Here is a 19265-nt window from a genome sequence, read left to right as displayed (position 1 = left end):
AACAAATGGGATAGGACGATTTTAAAGATGAGGAAAGCTAGCCAGCAACAGATCATGCAGTAGAGACTTTTATCCTTAAATTTATTATGCAGTATTTCAGACATATAAAAAGGTTAAAAAAAAAAAGTATAACAAATACCTGTGTATACTCCACTCAGCTTAAGAAATAGAGCATTAACAGTTAAAGCTCTCTGTGTACTTCCTCAGTTATAGCCCCCTTCAACTCTCAAAGGCAACAGTATCCTGAATTTGGAGTTAAACATTCTTACTCACTTCTTTATATTTTTACAGCAGTGCCACTTTTTTAAAAAAGTAGTGGATAAATTTTGTGACAAAGGGAGGAATTTCATCTGTCCATCATAAGAGACTCTGAATGAAAGGGAAAGAAAAGGAACAGTTAGTAACAACTGATTAACTCAGGACAAAAAGATGAAGCTTTGGAAGATGGATAGGTGACAGCTGAAGGGGAAAAAAATGAAAGTAAACAGTACTGAAAAAGTAGCACAGCAAAAAAGAAACACCAAAAAAGAACAAAAATCAGTGTGAATGGAGAGAAACAGTTGCCTCAGAAACTGCTATACTATTGTACTTGCCTTTGAAACAAAACAGAATGAGAGTGAGTTCACTTCATTCACTCAACAAATCAGCACAAACTATTTACTAGATGCTCTTCTAAGGTACTAGGGATATAGCAGAGAACAGAACAAAGTCTCTGCCTTCAAGGAACATTTATTCTAGTTGGGGAAAGAGGCAAACAAATGAATAACACATCAAATATTGCGGAAAAGATAAAGAAGAACAGAGAAGGCAGAGTGCTGGTGTGAGGGGAAGGAGATGCTTGCTATTTTATGTGAAGGTAGTTAGAGAAGGCCTCTCTGATAAAGTGACATTTAAGCAGAAACCTAAAGGAAGTGAGGAATGTAGAAGACTATCCCAGGAAGAGTTACAGCAAATACAAAGGCCCTGAGGTGGGAGTGTGCACGGCACTTAAGGAACCGAAAGAAGGTTAGATGTGGCTGGGGTCAGCAGCAAGGAGAAGGGTAGATATGGACAAGATGGTCACAGAGGCACCACATGTGGAGCAATGCCAGAAATGAAGCTTTTATTCAGAGTGAGATACAAAATCACTGGAGCCTTTCCAAGAGAAAAGTAACATGATCTGGTTTACATTTTAAGTAAGATAATCATATAATTTATCACTCAAACAGGGACACTTTGGTGAGTGAAGGAGGGTGCTATTGATAGTTATGTTAAGACAAAAGGTATTAAGAAGACTTTAATTTTTACAGGCCGCTGTGTGGAGCCAGCCTGAAGGGGTTCTTCTGGCCAAATCTGGAACAATTGATCAAAATATACAGTGATAGTAAAAGACTGCAATCTACTGAATAAAGTAAGAATCTATGAGGCTACACTGATCAAAATAAATATGAAGGAAAAGCTCTTTCTTTTTTTAAAAAAGTGATTCAGTTATATATATATATATGTATATATATATATATATAAATTTTTTTTCATATTCTTTTCCATTATGGTTTATCACAGGATATTGAATACAGTTCCCCCATCCTGTATGTAATAATTTGCATCTGCTAACCCCAAACTCCCAATACTTCCCTCCCCCACCTCCCTCTCCCCCTTGGCAACCACAAGTCTGTTCTCTATGTCTGTGAGTCTATTTCTGTTTCGTAGCTATGTTCATTTGTGTTGTATTTTAGATTCTACATATAAGTGATATCATATGGTATTTGTCTTTCTCTTTCTGAGTTACTTTGCTTAGTATGATAATCTCTAGGTCCATCCATGTTGCTACAAATGGCATTATTTCATTCTTTTTTATTGCTGAGTAATACTCCATTGTAATGTATATGACATCTTCTTTATCCATTCATTTGTTGATGGACATTTAGGTTGTTTCCATGTCTTGGCTGTTGTAAATAGTGCTGCTATGAAGATACGGATGCACATATTTGGAAAAGCTCTTTCATATAGTAGAAAGCCAACTAACAAATTTAGAAGGAAGGACATAATTAGAAAATCATCTATTAGCAACCGTGATAAGTGATTAGGGCAAGAATCATCAATAAACACTAAAATTGATAGGTAAAAGTTTGAAAAGTAATAGGATATTTACATAGTCTCAAAGTATCTCCCCACAAGATACTTATCAATTACAAAAGACAAATTTACAAGGGAGAAAACTGGCATATGCCACTTTCACTAAATGGCCAAAGTTAACATTGCCAGTAATGGAACCAATCAATAGCATGTGCATCCTAATATGATATACAGAGAAGAATTCAGCATCACTTCTTAGGTATTACTACCCAAAGTGCATTAACTGAATTTAATCATGAGAAAACAACAAACCCAAAGTGAAAAGAATAGAAAAAGAATAATTCTAGGTGTCTGAAAAGAGATAGGCAGAAAGATAAAGCAAACTTAGTAAAAGTTAACATTTAAGGAATCCGGATGAAGGGTATGCAGAAATTTTTCAGATTATTTTTGCAAATCTTCCACAAGTCTGAAATTATTTTTTATTTAAATGAACAAAATACCCACACACAAAGGTTTCAGTGTAGACAACAGACTGGGTGGGGGGTGGTGAGTGCAGAGTTAAAAGCAGGGTTGGATCAATTAAAAGGCTATTGTAGATTAAGGACAGAGGTCATGGAAGATAGCAGAGTAGAAAGCTCTAGGAATTGGTCCTTTCACCAAAAGAACTATTGAGCTGGCAAGAAATGCTTAAAGTAATTACTTTGAAACTCTGGAATCTAGTCCAACACTTTCAGCATCCAAGGGAGTGCCTGATGAAGAAAGAGGCTGGTAAATTTTATCTAATTTCAGCATTTGGCATAGCACCTATCATCCTCCAGCTCCCACTCCCATGGGAGGCAGCAGTGGGAACAACAGCCCAAGATCCTGTTGCAGCTTTGCTGGTGCTAGGGTGGGCAATAGGGATCTTGTCCTCCAAAAATAAAGGTTATGTGTCTTTCTTTCTTTCCTTCTTTTTTTTTTGGCCACACTACACAGCTTGCGGGATCTCAGTTCCCCAACCAGGAAGTGAACCCAGGCTACAGCAGTGAAAGCCCAGAATCCTAACCACTAGGCCACCAGGGAACTCCCAAGGTTATGTGTCTTGATCACTGATTTGATTGCCGAGGAGCTGGCAAAGAGGCTCACCATTGTTTCAACCCCCATGGCTGAAGTGGCTTCCCTAACAAAGTGAGATGAAGAGATTCAAAAAAAGAGAACACTCTCTTTTTTCCTTGTCTTTTTTTATTGGATCCAGGCATTTAAGGAAATCTCTGTCAAGTCACTGATGGGGTGGAGATAACAGAAGAGACTTCAGTGACCGTATACAGCAAGGAATATAGTCTTTGCAAAACTAGTTTGGAAGAGTCACTGAACTTAAGAGACAACTGCAGCTTTCATCCAGTAATGAGAGTAATCTCTCAGAAGGGAGTAGAATCTGACTTCCAGAGTTACCACATTACAATATTCAAAATGTCCAGTTCTCAACAAAAAATTACAAAGCATACAAGCACATGAAAAAATACTCAATGTTGCTAATTATTAGAGATATGAAAATCAAAACCACAATGAGGTATCACCTCACACCAGTAAGAATGGCTATCATCAAAAAGTCTACAAACAATAAATACTGGAGAGGGTATGGAGAAAAAGGAACCCTCGTACACTGTTGGTGGGAATGTAAATGGTGCAGCCACTGTGGAAAAAATTATGGAGCTTCCTCAAAAAACTAAAAAGAGAGCTACCGTAAGATCCAGCAATCCTGCTCCTGGGCATATATCCAGAAAAGACAAAAACTATAATTCGAAAAGATACATGCAGCACTATTTACAATAGCCAAGACATGGAAAGGACCCAAGTACCCATCAACGAATGATTGGTTTAAGAAGATGTGATATATGTAGATACACACACACACACACCACACACACATAAACAAAATGGAATACTACTCAGTCGTAAAAAAGAATTAAATATTGCCATTTGCAGCTACATGGATGGACCTGGAGAAAATTATACTAAGTGAAGTAAATCAGACAGAGAAAGACAAATATTATATGATATCATTTATATGTGGAATCTAAACAAATAATACAAATGAATCTATAGGCAAAACAGAAACAGACTCATAGACATAGAAAACAAACTCATGGTTAGCAAAGGGTAAAGGGAGTAAGGAGGGATAAATTAGGAGTATGCGATTAACAGATACAAACTACTATAAATAAAATAGATAAGCAACAAGGATTTACTGCATAACACAGGGACAACTATACTTCAATTAAGAAAAAATTACAAAGCATACAAAGACAAAGGAAAATACAGCCTATTCACAGGAAAAAAAGAAACTGACTGAAATCATCCTCTACAAGCCCAGATACTACACTTACTAGACAAAGATTTAAGTTAACTGTCTTTAACATGCTCAAAGAGCTGAAGGAAACCATGGACAAATAACTAAAGGAAACCAGGAGAACAATGTATGAATAAGTACAGAATAGCAACAGAAAGACAGGAAATATAAAAAGGAACAAAACAAATTCTGTACAAAAAAGTACAATAGCTGGAATTAAAAATTCACTAGAGGGGTTCGAGATCTGATTCAACCAGGCAGAAGAAAGAGTTAGTGAACTTGAAGACAGGAAAATTGAAATTACTCAGGCTGAATTACAGAGTATTGAGTAGAGCTCCCTGTGCTATACAGTAGGTCCTTATTAGTTATCTATTTTATATATAGTAGTGTGTATATGTCACATTTTGTTTATCCATTCATCTGTCGATGGAGCCTTGGGTAACTCCTGATATTTGGCTATTGCGAACAGTGCTGTCATGAACATGGGTGTATAAATATCTCTTTGAGACTCTGCTTTAAAAAAAAAAAAGAAAGAAAGAAATTACTCAGGCTGAGGAGCACAAAGAAAAATGAAGGGACTTCCCTGGTGGCCCAGTGGGTAAGACTCCACGCTCCCAATGCAGGTGACCTGGGTTTGATCCCTGGTTGGGGAACTAGATCCCGCATGCCAACTGCAACTAAGAGTTCGCATGCCACAACTAAGAAGTCTGCATGCTGCAACTAAGAAGTCCACGTGCAGCAACTAAGAGTCTGCATGCTGCAGCTAAGAAGTCTGCATGTTGCAACTAAAAGATTCCACATACCACAACTAAGACCCAGTGCAGCCAAAATAAATATTTTTAAAATAATTAAAATTAAATAAATTTTAAAAAAAGGAATGAAGAGGGACCTCCCTGGCAGTCCAGTGGTTAAGACTCCATGCTCCCATGCAGAGGGTGCAGGTTCAATCCCTGGCTGGGGAACTAGGATCTTGTATGCCATGTGGCATGAACAAAAAAGAAACAAAGAAAAAGAAATATGAACAGAGTGTAAAGGGCCTATGGTACACCATCATATATACCAACACACATATTCTGGGAGTCCCAGGAAGAAAAGAGGCAAAAAAAAAAAAATTTAAAGAAAAAAATCATCAATAACAGTCCAAATAGATGAAAGACATGAATCTACACATCCAAGAAGCTCAACAAACTTCAACAGGATAAATCTAAAGAATTCCACACCAAGATGCATTATATTCAAACTGGTGAAAAACAAAGAGAATATTCAAAGCAACAGAAAGGAAGTAACTCATCATATATGAGGGACCCTCAATGAGATTAACAGCCAATATCTCATCAGAAACCATAGAGGCCAGAAGGCCAGGGATGATACATCTAAAGTGCTGAAGGTAAAAACTATCAACCGAAAATTCTAAAATAGGACTTACCTGGTGGTGCAGTGGTTAAGAATCCACCTGCCAATCCACCTGTGCAGGGGACACAGGTTTGAGCCCTGGTTTGGGAAGATCCCACATGCTGCGGACCAACTAAGCCCGTGCACCACAACTGCTGAGCCTGCACCCTACAGCCTGCAAGCCACAACTACTGAGCCCACATGCCACAACTACTGAAGCCCGTGCACCCGAAGCCCGTGCGCCTAAAGCCCATGCGCCTAGAGCCCGTGCTCCGCAACAAGAGAAGCCACCCCACAATGAGAAGCCCGTGCACCACAACGAAGAGTAGCCCCCGCTCGCTGCAACTAGAGAAAGCCTGCACACAGCAACAAAGACCCAATGCAGCAACAAAGACCCAATAAATAAATAAATAAATAGCCATATGTGGGAAATTAAAAAAAAATCTAAAATAAAAGAGATATCAAGACATTCCTCAACAAAAGCTAAGGGAATTCATCACCAGTTCACCTGCCCTATAAGAAATGCTAAAGGGAAACGAAAGGGAAAGGCTAAAATGAAAGAATACTAAGTGGTAACTCAAAGTCATACAAAAAACTAAAGACCATTATATCATCAAAAGTCTACAAACAATAAATGCTGGAGAGGATGTGGAGAAAAGGGAACCCTCCTACACTGTTGGTGGGAATGTAAATTGGTACAATCACTATGGAGAACACTATGGAGGTTCCTAAACAAACTAAAACTAGAACTATCATGTGATCCAGCAATCCCACTCCTGGGCATATATCCAGAGGAAAGCATAATTCAAAAAGATACATGCACCCTAATGTTCATTGCAGCACTATTTACAATAGCCAGGACATGGAAGCAACAGAGGAATGGTTAAAGAAGATGTGGTACATATATACAATGGAATATTACTCAGCCATAATAAAGAATGAAATAATGCCATTTGCAGCAACATGAATGGACCTAGAGATTACCATACTAAGCAAAGTAAGACAGACAGAGAAAGACAAATATCATATGATATCTAGAAAGATGACACAAATGAACTTATTTACAAAACAGAAACAGACTCCCAGACTTCAAAAACAAACTTATGGTGACCAAAGGGGTAAGGTGGGGGGAGGGATAAATTAGGAGTTTCAGATTAACATATATACACTACTATGTATAAAAGAGATAATCAGCAAGGACCTACTGTATAGCACCAAGAACTCTATTCGATATTCTGTAATAACCTATATGGGAAAAGAATCTGAAAAAGAATGGATATATGTATATGTATAACTGAACTACTTTGCTGTACACCCGAAACTAACACAACACTGTAAATCAACTGTATCCCAATATAAAATAAAAATTAAATTTAATGATTTCATATTTTAAAAAAGATCATTACAAAGGTTCTATAGATAAATACACAAGATAATATACTGTATTTTTGGTATGTAACTCCTCTTTTTGTTTCTTATATGATTTAAAAGACAAATGCATAAAATAATAATTAGAAATCTACAGTAACAGGTACATGATGCATAAAGATGTAATTTGTGACAATAACAACATAAAGAGGGGAAATGAAGTTAATGTATGCTCTTTTTTATTAATTGAGATATAACTGATATACAACATTATATTAGTTTCAGGTATACAACATAATGATTTGATATTCATATATACTGCAAAATGATCACCACAATAAATGTAGTTTAATGTATGCTCGTGAACCTAAGTTGGCATCATTTCAAATTAGATTGCTATAAACTCAAGATATTAACTGTAATCCCCAGAATAATCACTAAGAAAGTAACTTTAAAAATATACAAAAAAGAAAATGAAGAGGAAAACAAAATGGTACAATAGAAAAAAAATCAAACACAAAAGAAGGCCATATTGGAGGAATTGAGAAACAAAAAAAGATATGACATATAGAAAACTATCAATGGCAGAAATAAGTCCTTCATTATCACTAATCACTTTAAGTACAAATGGGTTAACTGACCAATTAAAGACACAGATTGGCAGAAAAGATGTAAGAAAAAAAAGGCCAACCACATGCTGCTTACAAAGACTCACTTTAGATACAACACACAATAGGGTGAAAATGAAAATATTCCATGCAAATAGTAAACAAAAGAGAGCTGGAGTGACTATACAAGTATCAGACAAAATAGAACTTAAGTCATAAATTGTTACAAGAGACACAAAGAAAAAAAAAGAGAGAGACACACAAAAGACATTTTATATTGATTTAAAAGGCCAATTTATCAAGAAGATAGAATAACTATAAACATGTACACACCCAAACAACAGAGCCCCCCAAAATAAGAATCTAAAATACTGACAGAATTGAAGAGATGAATAGACATTTCTACCACTGAGGACTTCAATACCCTACTTTAAATAATGAGTGGGACATCTGGACAGAATATCAATAAGGTAACAAAGGATTTGAACAACACTATAAACCAACCAGGCCTAACAGACATATACAGAACACTCCACCCAACAACAGCAGAATATATTATCTTCTCAAGGACACATAAAACATTCTCCAGAAGAGACCACGTTAGGCCATAAACCAATTTTCAGTAAGTTTAAAAAGATCAAAATCACACAAACTATGTTCTCTGACCACAATGGAAGAAAGCTAGAAATCAGTAAAATAAGGAAAGCTGGAAATTTTGCAAATACATGGAAATTAGCTCAGTTTTTTTTTTTTTTTTAAGCTCACTCTTAAACACCTAATGGATGAAAGAAGAAATCACTAGGGAAATTTAAAAATGCTTTGAGACAAATGAAAATGAAATCACAACATACTAAAACTTACGGGACACAGTCAAAGCAGTACTTAAGGGGAATTTTATAGCTGTAAATGCCCACATAAAAAAGGAAGAAAGGGCTTCCCTGGTGGCGCAGTGGTTGAGAGTCCGCCTGCCGGTGCAGGGGACATGGGTTCGTGCCCCGGTCCAGGAGGATCCCATGTGCCGCGGAGCGGCTGGGCCAGTGAGCCGTGGCTGCTGGGCCTGTGCGTCCGGAGCCTGTGCTCCGCAACGGGAGAGGCCACAACAGTGAGAGGCCCGCGTACCGCAAAAAAAAAAAAAAAAAAAAAAAAGGAAGAAAGACCTCAAATCAAATAAACTAACTTTACATCTTAAGGGACTAGAAAAAGAGCAAATTAAATCCAAAACTAGCAGAAAGAAGGAAATAGCAAAGATGAGCAGGAAAAAATAGAGAATTTAAAAAATAGTAGAAGGGACTTCCCTGGTGGTCCAGTGGTTGAGAATCCACCTTCCAATGCAGGGAACACAGGTTTGATCCCTGGTTGGGGCACTAAGATCCCATATGCTGCGGGGCAACTAAGCCCACGTGCCACAACTACTGAGCCTGCACACTCTAGAGCCTGCACACCACAACCAGAGAGCCCACGCACTGCAACTACTGAGCCTGTGCGCTCTGGAACCCACACACCACAACGAAAGATGCCGCATGCCTCAACGAGGATCCCGTGTGCCACAACTAAGACTCAACACAGCCAAATAAGTAAATAAATAAATATTTTTTTTAAATAGCAGAGGATCAAAACCAAAAGTCAGTTCTTTAAAAAGATAAACAAGGGCTTCCGTGGTGGCGCAGTGGTTGGGAGTCTGCCTGCCGATGCGGGGGACACGGGTTTGTGCCCCGGTCCGGGAAGATCCCACATGCTGCGGAGCGGCTGGGCCCGTGAGCCATGGCCGCTGAGCCTGCGTGTCCGGAGCCTGTGCTCCGCAGCGAGAGAGGCCACAACAGTGAGAGACCCGCGTACCGCAAAAAAAAAAAAAAAAAAAAAAAGATAAACAAAATTGAAAAACTTTTAGCTACACTGTCCAAGGAAAAAAAGAGAGAAGACACACATAAATAAAATCAGAAATGAAAGCGGGATATTACTACCAACCTTGTAGAAATTAAAGGATCATAAGAAAACACTGTAATTATATACACACAAATTAGATAATCTAGATAAAACAGATTTCTAGAGACACACAAAGTACCAAAACTGACTCAAGAAGAAATTTAAAAATCTCAATAGACCTATTAACAAGCAATGGAACCAATAATACAAAACCTCTCAACAAAGAAAAGTCTAGGGCCAGATGACTTCATTGGTAAATTGTACCAAACATTTAAGAATTAACACCGGACTTCCCTGCTGGCACAGTGGTTAAGAATCCATCTGTCATTGCAAGGGACACGGGTTCAAGCCCTGGTCTGGGAAGATCCCACATGCTACGGAGCAATGAAGCTCGTGTGCCACAACTACTGAGCCTGCACTCTAGACCCCGCGAGCCACAACTATTGAGCCTGCGTGCCACAACTACTGAGGCCCACGTGCCTAGAGCCCGTGCTCCACAACAAGAGAAGCCACCGCAATGAGAAGCCTGCACACAACAAAGAGTAGCCCCTGCTCGCCGCAACTACAGAAAGCCCACACACAGCAACAAAAGACCCAACACAGCCAAATAAATAAATAAATAAACTTTAAAAAATAATAATAAGTAAATAAAGGCTTAACACCATTCTTACTCAAGCTCTTCCAAAAAAAGAGAGAGAGAGGTAAGAAGAGGAACACTTCCTAACATTCTATGAAGCCACATTATCCTAATACCAAAGCCAGAAAAAGATACAAGAAAAGAACACTACAGACCAATATCCCTTATGAGTAAAGAAACAAAATCCTCAACAAAATACTAGCAAACTGAATCCAACAGCACATTAAAATGATTCTAAACTATGACCAAGTGGGATTTATCCCAGGAATGTAAGGGTAGTTCAGATAAGGAAATCACTCAATGCAATACCCCACACAATCATCTCAATAGAAAAGGCACTGGACAAAATTTAACACAATTTTATGAAACAAACACTGAGGAAAACCTTGAAGACACTATGCTAAGTGAAAAAAGCAGTCCCAGTAACATCCAAAAGAACAAAATACGTAGGAATAAATTTAATCAAGGATGTGAAAGACTTGTACATTAAAAACTACAAAACACTGCTTAAAGAAATTAAAGATGACCTAAATAAACGGAAAGACATCCCACGTTCATGGATTGATAAACTCAGTATCGTTAAGATGGCAATACTCCCAAAGCTATTTACAGATTCAATGAAATCCCTATCAAAATTCCAATGAATAAGAGGAATCACATTTCCCAATTTCAGAGCTTATTACAAAGCTATGGTAATCAAAACAGTGTGGTATTGGCAAAATAGACATATCAACCAATGGAACAGAACAGAGTCCACAAATAAATCTTTACATGTATGGCCAACTGATTTTCAATGAGGCTACAAAGAACATTCAATGGGAAATGAACATACGGCTGGGACAACTCGATATCCACATACAAACAAATGATGCTGGGACCCTACCTCACTTTAGATACAAAAATTAACTCAAAATGGATCAATGACCTAAACATAAGAACTTACACTATAAACTCTTAGAAGAAACCACAGGGTAAATCACCATGACTTGAATTTGGCAATAGATTCTTGAAGTTGACATCAAAAGCACAAGCAACAAAAAGAATAGATAAATTGGACTTCATCAAAATTAAACTTTTGTGAATCAAACAAAGGTCATTATCAAGAATGTGAAAAGACAACCTGCAGAATGGGAGAAAATATCTACAAACCATGTATCTGATAATGATCTAGTAACCAGAATATATAAAAAAACCCTTACAGCTCAACAATAAAAGGACAACAACCCAATTTAAAACCGGGCAAAGGACATGAAGAGACACTTCTCCAAAGAAGATATACAAGTGGCCAACAAGCAGATGAAAAGATGTCAACATCACAGTCATCAAGGAAATGTAGAACAAATAATAACAGATAAGACTTCACACTCACTAGGATGACTTTAATAAAAAACAGAAAACAACAAATGTTGGTAAGGAGGTAGAGAGGTATGAACCCTTGTACGTTGCTGGTGAGAATGTAACACGGTTCAGCTGCTGTGCAAAACTGCTTGGCAGTTCTTGAAAAAGTTAAGCGTACACTACGCAACTTTTACAATGGCCAAAATCCAGAACAGTGACACCACCACATCCTGACAAGATGTGGAGTAACACAGGAACTCTCACTCATTGCTGGTAGGAATGCAATATGGTACAGCCACTTTGGAGGACAGTTTGGCAGTTTTTTACAAAACTAAACATACTCATACCATATAATCCAGCAATGCCATTTCTTGGTATTTACCCAAAGAAGATGAAAACTATCTGCACACAAAAATCTGCACAGAGATGTTTATAACAGCTTTATTTATAATGCCAAAACTTGGAAGCAACCAAGATGTCCTTCAGGGTTTCCCTGGTGGTGCAGTGGTTAAGAATCCACCTGCCAATGCAGGGGACATGGCTTCAAGCCCTGGTCCAGGAAGATCCCACATGCCACGGAGCAACTAAGCCCGTGCGCCACAACAACTGAAGCCCATGCTCCTAGAGCCCATGCTCCACAACAAGAGAAGCCACTGCAATGAGAAGCCCGCACACTGCAACGAAGAGTAGCCTCCACTCGCCGCAACTAGAGGAAGCCCGCACACAGCAACGAAGACCTGATGCAGCCAAAAATAAAAAAAGAAATTTATTAAAAGAAAAAAAGATGTCCTTCAGTGGTGAATGGATAAATAAACTCTGATACATACAGACAATGATATATTATTCAGTGCTAAAAAAAAAAAAAGAAATGAGCTATCAAGCCATGAAAAAGACATGGAGGAACATCAAATGCATATTACTAAGTGAAAGAAGCCGATATGAAAAGGGCTACCTACTGTATGATTTCAGTTATATGACAATTCAGAAAGGCAAAACTATGGAGACAATAAAAAGATCAATGGTAGCAAGGAGTTGGGGTAGTGGTGGGTGAATGAGTCAGCAGAGCACAGAGGATTTTTAGGGCAGTGAAAATACTTTGGATGATACTGCATTGATGGATACATGTCATCATATATTTGTCCAAACCTACAGAACATTCAATACCAAGAGTGAACCCTAAGATAAACTATGGATTTTGGGTGATTATGCTGTGCCAATGTAGGTTCACCAATGTAGGTACAGAGTGTGTACCACTCTGGTGGAAGATGTTGATAATAGGGGAGGCTATGCGTATGTAGAGGCTGGGGGTATATGGGAAATTTCTATACCTTCCTTTCAATATTGCTATGATCCTAAAACTGCTCTTTAAAAACAAACAAACAAACAAAAAAACAAAACTCTTTAAGTTACATAAAATAAAAAAAGTTAAGTGTAGCATTACCACATGGCTCAAAAATTCCAATCCTAGGTATATACCCAAAAGAAATGAAAACATACGTCTAGTACAGCATGGTGAATATAGTTAACAATATTGTATTGCATATTTTAAAGCTGCTAAGAGACTAAACCTTAAAAGTTCACATGGTAAGAAAAAAAATTTTGTAACTATGTATGGTAATGAATGTTAACTAGACTTATTGTGGTGATCATTTCGCAACATATACAAACGTGGAATCATTATGTTGTACACCTGAAATTAATATAATGCTATGCATCAATTATACTTCAATTAAAAAATGTCTACACAGAGGGCTTCCCTGGTGGCACAGTGGTTGAGAGTCCGCCTGCTGATGCAGCGGATGCTGGTTCGTGCCCCAGTCCGGGAAGATCCCACATGCCGCGGAGCGGCTGGGCCCGTGAGCCATGGCCGCTGAGCCTGCGCGTCTGGAGCCTGTGCTCCACAACGGGAGAGGCCACAACAGTGAGAGGCCCGCGTACCGCAAAAAAAAAAAAAAAAAAAAAAAAATGTCTACACAGAAACTTGAACACAAATGTTTATAAACATCTTCTTTATAAGCACAGTGCTATGTTAGTATTATTTGTAATAGTCATCCATCAGTGGATGAATGGTTAAACAAATTGTGATATATACATACGATGGCATATTATTCAGCCATAAAAATGAACAAATTACTGAAGTATTGATACATGCTACAACACGAATGAACCCTGGAAACATTATGCTCGGTGAAAGAAGCCAGACACAAAAAGTCACACGTTATATGATTCCATTTATGTGAAATCCAGAATAGGTAAATGCATAGAGACAGAACGCATATTAGTGGGCACCAAGGAGAGAAGGGAGGGAGAAATGGGGAGCAATTGTTTAACGGGTATAGGGCTTTCTTTTGGGGTGATGAAAATGTTTTGGAGCTAGACAGAGGTGGTGGTTGTGCAACATTATGAACATACTAAATGCCACTGAGTTGTTCACTTTAAAATGGTTAACTTTATGTAATATGAATTCCACCTCAACCTTAAAAAAATGAAAGAAAAAAGTTTTAAGAAAATTTTAATGTTTACTCTTTTAATGATAGCTTTATTGAGATACAATTTATATACCATACAATTCACCCATTTAAAGTGTACAATTTAATTGTCTTTACTGTAGTCACAGAGTTATGCAATCATCACAATTTTAAAACATTTTTATCAGCCCCCACCAAAAGAAAACCCCAGTACCTATTAGCAGTCACTCCCCATTCCCTCCTCTCCTACAGTCAACCACTAATCTACTTTCTGTCTCTATAGATTTGCCTATTTTGTACACTTCTAAGAAATAGAATCATATGTAGTCTTTTGTGACTGGCTTCTTTCACTCAGCATGTTTTCATGGAATTTCCTTTATTTTAAATATAAAGTCTGTGCCATGTATTAAAACGTAAGGAAAAAAGTAAGGAGACTATTAAAGGACCACTTATGAAAAGAATACAATCACTGAATGCAATGGCAGATCAAGAATCAAAAACAGAAATCTAGCTAAGATTAATTTTTATAAAATATAAACCAATAGATGTGAAGCAAAACCATTATAAGATGCAGTAGAAGTAAGCAAATCAAGGTAAAACAAATATGCTAGGGAAAATATTTTACAAAACAAATTGCTGTCACAAAGAGAAAATTTTCCCTAAAAAAGGTTTAGGAAAAGTAATCACAGGTTTAGTTAAAAAAAGAACCAGGGAGAGCAAAGAATCATTGTCTTTGAGTATAAAAACTCCTCCAGGGGCTTCCCTGGTGGCGCAGTGGTTGAGAGTCCTCCTGCCGATGCAGGGGACACGGGTTCGTGCCCCGGTCCGGGAAGATCCCACATGCCGCGGAGCGGCTGGGCCCATGAGCCATGACCGCTGAGCCTGCGTGTCCGGAGGCTGTGCTCCGCAACGGGAGAGGCCACAGCAGTGAGAGGCCCACATACCGCAAAAACAAAACAACAACAACAACAAAAAAAAAAACTCCTCCAATCAGTGTTTCTCAAAATGTGGTCCTTGGACTATGTGCATCAAAATCATCTAAGAACTTGTTTTTAAAAAATCAGGCGTTCCCTTGTGGTGCAGTCGCTGGGAATCCGCCTGCCAGTGCAAGGGACGTGGGTTTGAGTCCTGGTCCGGGAAGATCCTACTTGCCGTGAAACAACTAAGCCCGTGCGCCACAACTACTGAGCCTGCGCTCTAGAGCCCTCAAGCCAGAACTACTGAGCCCGCGAACCACAACTCCTGAAGTCCATGCACCTAGAGCCCACTCTCCACAACAAGAGAAGCCACCGCAATGAGAAGCCTGCACACCGCAATGAAGAGAGTGGCCCCCGCTCGCCACAACTAGAGAAAGCCCACGTGCAGCAACGAAGACCCAATGCAGCCAAAAATAAAATAATTTATTTTTTAAAAAAATTAGATTTCTGGTCTGTGCCCCAGACAATCACGAAAGATGGGACGCTGTAAACTATTTTTTATAAGTTTCCAGATGACTCTCATAAACACTAAAGTTTGAGAATTAACTTAATATCTAATTAACACAAATTAATGCAAATGATTAAATGTGTGTAAGAGACAAGAGAATCACGACAGCAGTCAACTGCATGAAAAAGAGCAAGGTGAGAGGGAGCAAAGAAAAAAAAAGAAAAAAATTTTTGCACATTGCGCTGTTGAGAAAACATAAAGTGATGTTTGAAAACTCTTGTTGATTTGATCTTGGAAAAAAATTCCAAATGTGTAAATATGCAAGCCATTCTATTAATACTTGTGAGGACCACTCAGGATATGAATAGGAAAGCACTCATAAATGTAAAGTTGCATGGCAGAGAGAGCACATAGTTGATACCCAAGTGTCTGTTGATGTCAGACTATTTTTATGACAAGTACTGTTACATTTAATTATCTCCATTCTTAACTCTGATAACCTAGACAAAACTAAACTTTTTGCAGTAGTAATCTTTACATGAACAACAGCATAAATTGTCAACTATTATGTCACATACTGACGTGCAAGCTCAGGGTCAGGACATTTACTTTCAGACCAAGTTAACCTCTGTTTTTATGGTAAGACTTATGTAAACAAGGACAGACAAAATTAGAGTTAAATTTCTCAAGGCTAAGAGCACTGCATGATAGAACTCAAATTTCCCTGAAAATCACTAAAATATGCATTCAAGGATAACCTTTATTATTTTAACTGTAAGCAAAGATTCCTGAAGATAAAGTATTAAGTTCTAATTCATAATTTTACTTCAGTGAGGAAATTCCACTTTGACTTAGCAGAGTTAAAGAAAGGAAGTTCACTTTTATAACTCTCAAAGGAGCTCACTAACAAAATGCAAAATTTGTCCATTTTCCCCATAAAAGGATCCTCCCACTATCAACTCATAAACCTAACTAAAGTGCTAAATTCTAAAGTCTCTTTGACTCATTCAGATGAAGCCTTACAATGCATCTGGAAACCCAATTATATTCCATCAAACATTAAGAAGCAGATGTTTCAACATTTCCAGACATGGCTCTTACACATCTTGTAAATGAAACAAACTATATTGGGGGAATGAAGTAGCTAACGTATGCAAATATATTACATGGGAGGTTATGTTGCTTTCAAAGGAGATTTTAATTTCTTATCAACATTTGGCTTGATACATGAAGGTCTAGAAACATCTAAGAGTTCTTTTTGACACTTTTTCATTCCACAGCTTATGTTTCAAAAGTCAGAAACCCTAGAATTGAGTAAAGCCTGAAAGCAGGTTAAGATACAGATGTGTGGACTTCTTCATTAAAGGTTTCACATTTCCTCCCAATAAGCAGTCAACCAACATTCATCATTAAGCCCCAACTCCCTAAACATCTCTCACATGTTCAATGTGGCCTCTTCTTCCCACAAGTCCAGTGCAACCTATCCACACGTGCGCACACACCAACAGTCTCCAAGTCACCCACACTGGCACAAAAGCCTCTCAACATTCATCTGGTTGCTAATCAAGGGCTATTCTTCTTGACACTGCCTGTAACCTCTTTTTCCCTTTCTACCGCAATACTCACTACTCAAAACAACAAAAGAAACAAGTTCGTTTTCTCTAACCACTGAGAGTTTCTCTAACTCTATACACCTCTCTCTCTCTTTTTCCCCCTTATTCTCTATCCTGCCTTTGTTATGCAGAAGGTGCAGGGTCTGGGAAAATCTCACTCACCTCATGCTATAGGCACCAGCACCCAGTTCCTGGCCGATCCCGGATAGACTAGCATCAAAGTCCTGCACCAGCCCGGATTCAATCACCTCATCGGCCAGAGGCAGCTTCAGAGCCCAGGCCATCCTGGCTCCTTCCTTGCCTCAGGAGACACCGTTTCTTGTACAAAGGCGAGCAGTGTGATTCTACCCAACGGGGGCAAGACTGCAAGACTGTAGAAAACTCCAAACCAAGGTCTCCCCCGCAGTACTCACCAGCCGCCCTCAAGTCCCACCCGCACTGCCCACACAACTAATCTCCCGCACCCTTGTCTCCTCGCTCTTGGCTGCCCTGACTTCCAAAATCCCCACCCCCACCCCCACCTCCACCCCCGCCCAGCTCTCTGGAGCCGCGCGAGGGTCCTTTGGCTTCACTCTTCCAGACTGCCCAAAGGCAACCCTGGACTCCTCGCACTCCCACTCTTTGGGCTCTCCCCTTGAACTCGTGGTGGTCACTCGCTGCCTTCTAAACAGACCAGCAGCAGCGACCCGCTACCTACCCTGCGCGCCCACGCCGCTTTTGCACCTTTTCCCCCGCCCCTTTCTGCGGGAAACCCCCCTCCCTCCCGGGAACCAGTCTCCCTTTCCCCTCCAGGCCTCGCTTCCGGTCAGTCCCAGGATCACTTCCGGTCACCCCTTCTCAATCCCACGGCTCTTAGAACCAAATCCAGGTTTCCGCTGAGTCGACTCCCAGCCCTCTGCAGCCCCCCACGGCCTCAAAGCATGGGTGGAGAAAGCCCAGCACCGGCTTGAATCCCAGACTCGCCAAGCTCCTCCACCGCCCACCGGCCCAGCGCCAACCAATCATGGCGCCCTCTTTCTTCGCCGGTCCGGAGAACGTGAATCACCCTGACGCTAGCCAATGAAGAAGCGACTTCGCCGGCCTCGGCAGTGATGATAGGCTAGCTACGCCACGGCTCTCTGCCCGCAGGAGATGGGCTGGAGGATCTGGCAGAGGAAACGGCGTGCGTCAGGTGGCTCGGTTCAAACGTCTCTCCTTGGGGCTACCTGAGTTCTGGCGTCCGTTAAGTAAGCGAGTCAGCACCCTAAGGCGTGGGTGGAGCTTTCGCTCTAGTTTTATTGAACGCACACCCACACCCTGGCCGACTTACCTAAACGCTCCTAACACGCGTTTGTTTGCTCCTGGAATACTGTCTCATTAAACTCACCTCTTACGGGGTCAAGACTGCTTAAGTCCCACTTCCCTGGATAGTCTTTTTATCTTCCTCATTCTCTCTTAATGCTTTTCAACAGGAAAGGATGAGATAGGTGAAAGTGTCGTAGCTTTTAAAAGGTGGAGGTCTGGGGCTTTCCTGGTGGCGCAGTGGTTGAGTGTCCGCCTGCCAATGCAGGGGATGCGGGTTCGTGCCCCGGTCGGGGAGGATCCCACATACCGCAAAGCGGCTGGGCCCCTGAGCCATGGCCGCTGAGCCTGCGCGTCCGGAGCCTGTGCTCCGCAACGGGAGAGGCCACAACAGTGAGAGGCCCGCGTACCGCAAAAAAAAAAAAAAAAAAAAAAGGTGGTGGTCTGAAGATCAGGATTTGTGCTGGCGTCATTTACTAGCTTGGTGACCAGAATAATAGTTTAATCACACCGAGATTTAGCTTTCTCATATTTAAAAAGTGGGGATAACCACACGTGCTCCATCTTCCTCCTTTGAGGTTAAAATAATAATGTCCATTGTTTATTCATCATCAACTATATACAAGGAACTTTATTACATTATCAGTAATACTCAAAACAATCGTAACTAGGTTTACAATTACAAAGATAAGTATTAATGACCTTCATTTTACCAATAAGGAGAGGAGGCTAAGGGCTTAAGTTAGCCAGAGCTAAATTGGGGTGCCAACCTCAGAGCTGATTACAAACCCTGATAATTTTCACTACAAGACATTGCCTATATGAGAA

General features: G+C 39.8%; 1 protein-coding gene across 3 annotated transcripts in view; it reads right to left on the bottom strand.

Annotated features, from left to right (window-relative positions):
* Positions 1-18193, bottom strand: part of TFCP2 (transcription factor CP2) — a 51636-nt gene extending 33443 nt beyond the window's left edge. For 2 of the 3 annotated variants that reach the window (XM_081248245.1, XM_081248246.1), the window contains exon 1: positions 17319-18193. In XM_081248245.1, the coding sequence (XP_081104371.1) occupies positions 17319-17440 (122 nt within the window). In that variant the 5' untranslated portion in view covers positions 17441-18193. The remainder of the gene's footprint in view (positions 1-17318) is intronic. The other variant, XM_081248244.1, reaches the window with a different exon arrangement.
* Between the last annotated feature and the right edge of the window lie 1072 nt (positions 18194-19265).

The sequence above is a fragment of the Mesoplodon bidens genome (assembly GCF_964165515.1).
Source record: "Mesoplodon bidens genome assembly, chromosome: 11".
NCBI lineage: Eukaryota > Metazoa > Chordata > Mammalia > Artiodactyla > Ziphiidae > Mesoplodon > Mesoplodon bidens.
Note: the sequence above shows the minus strand (reverse complement) of the source record. Positions and strands in the feature narration are given on the sequence as shown.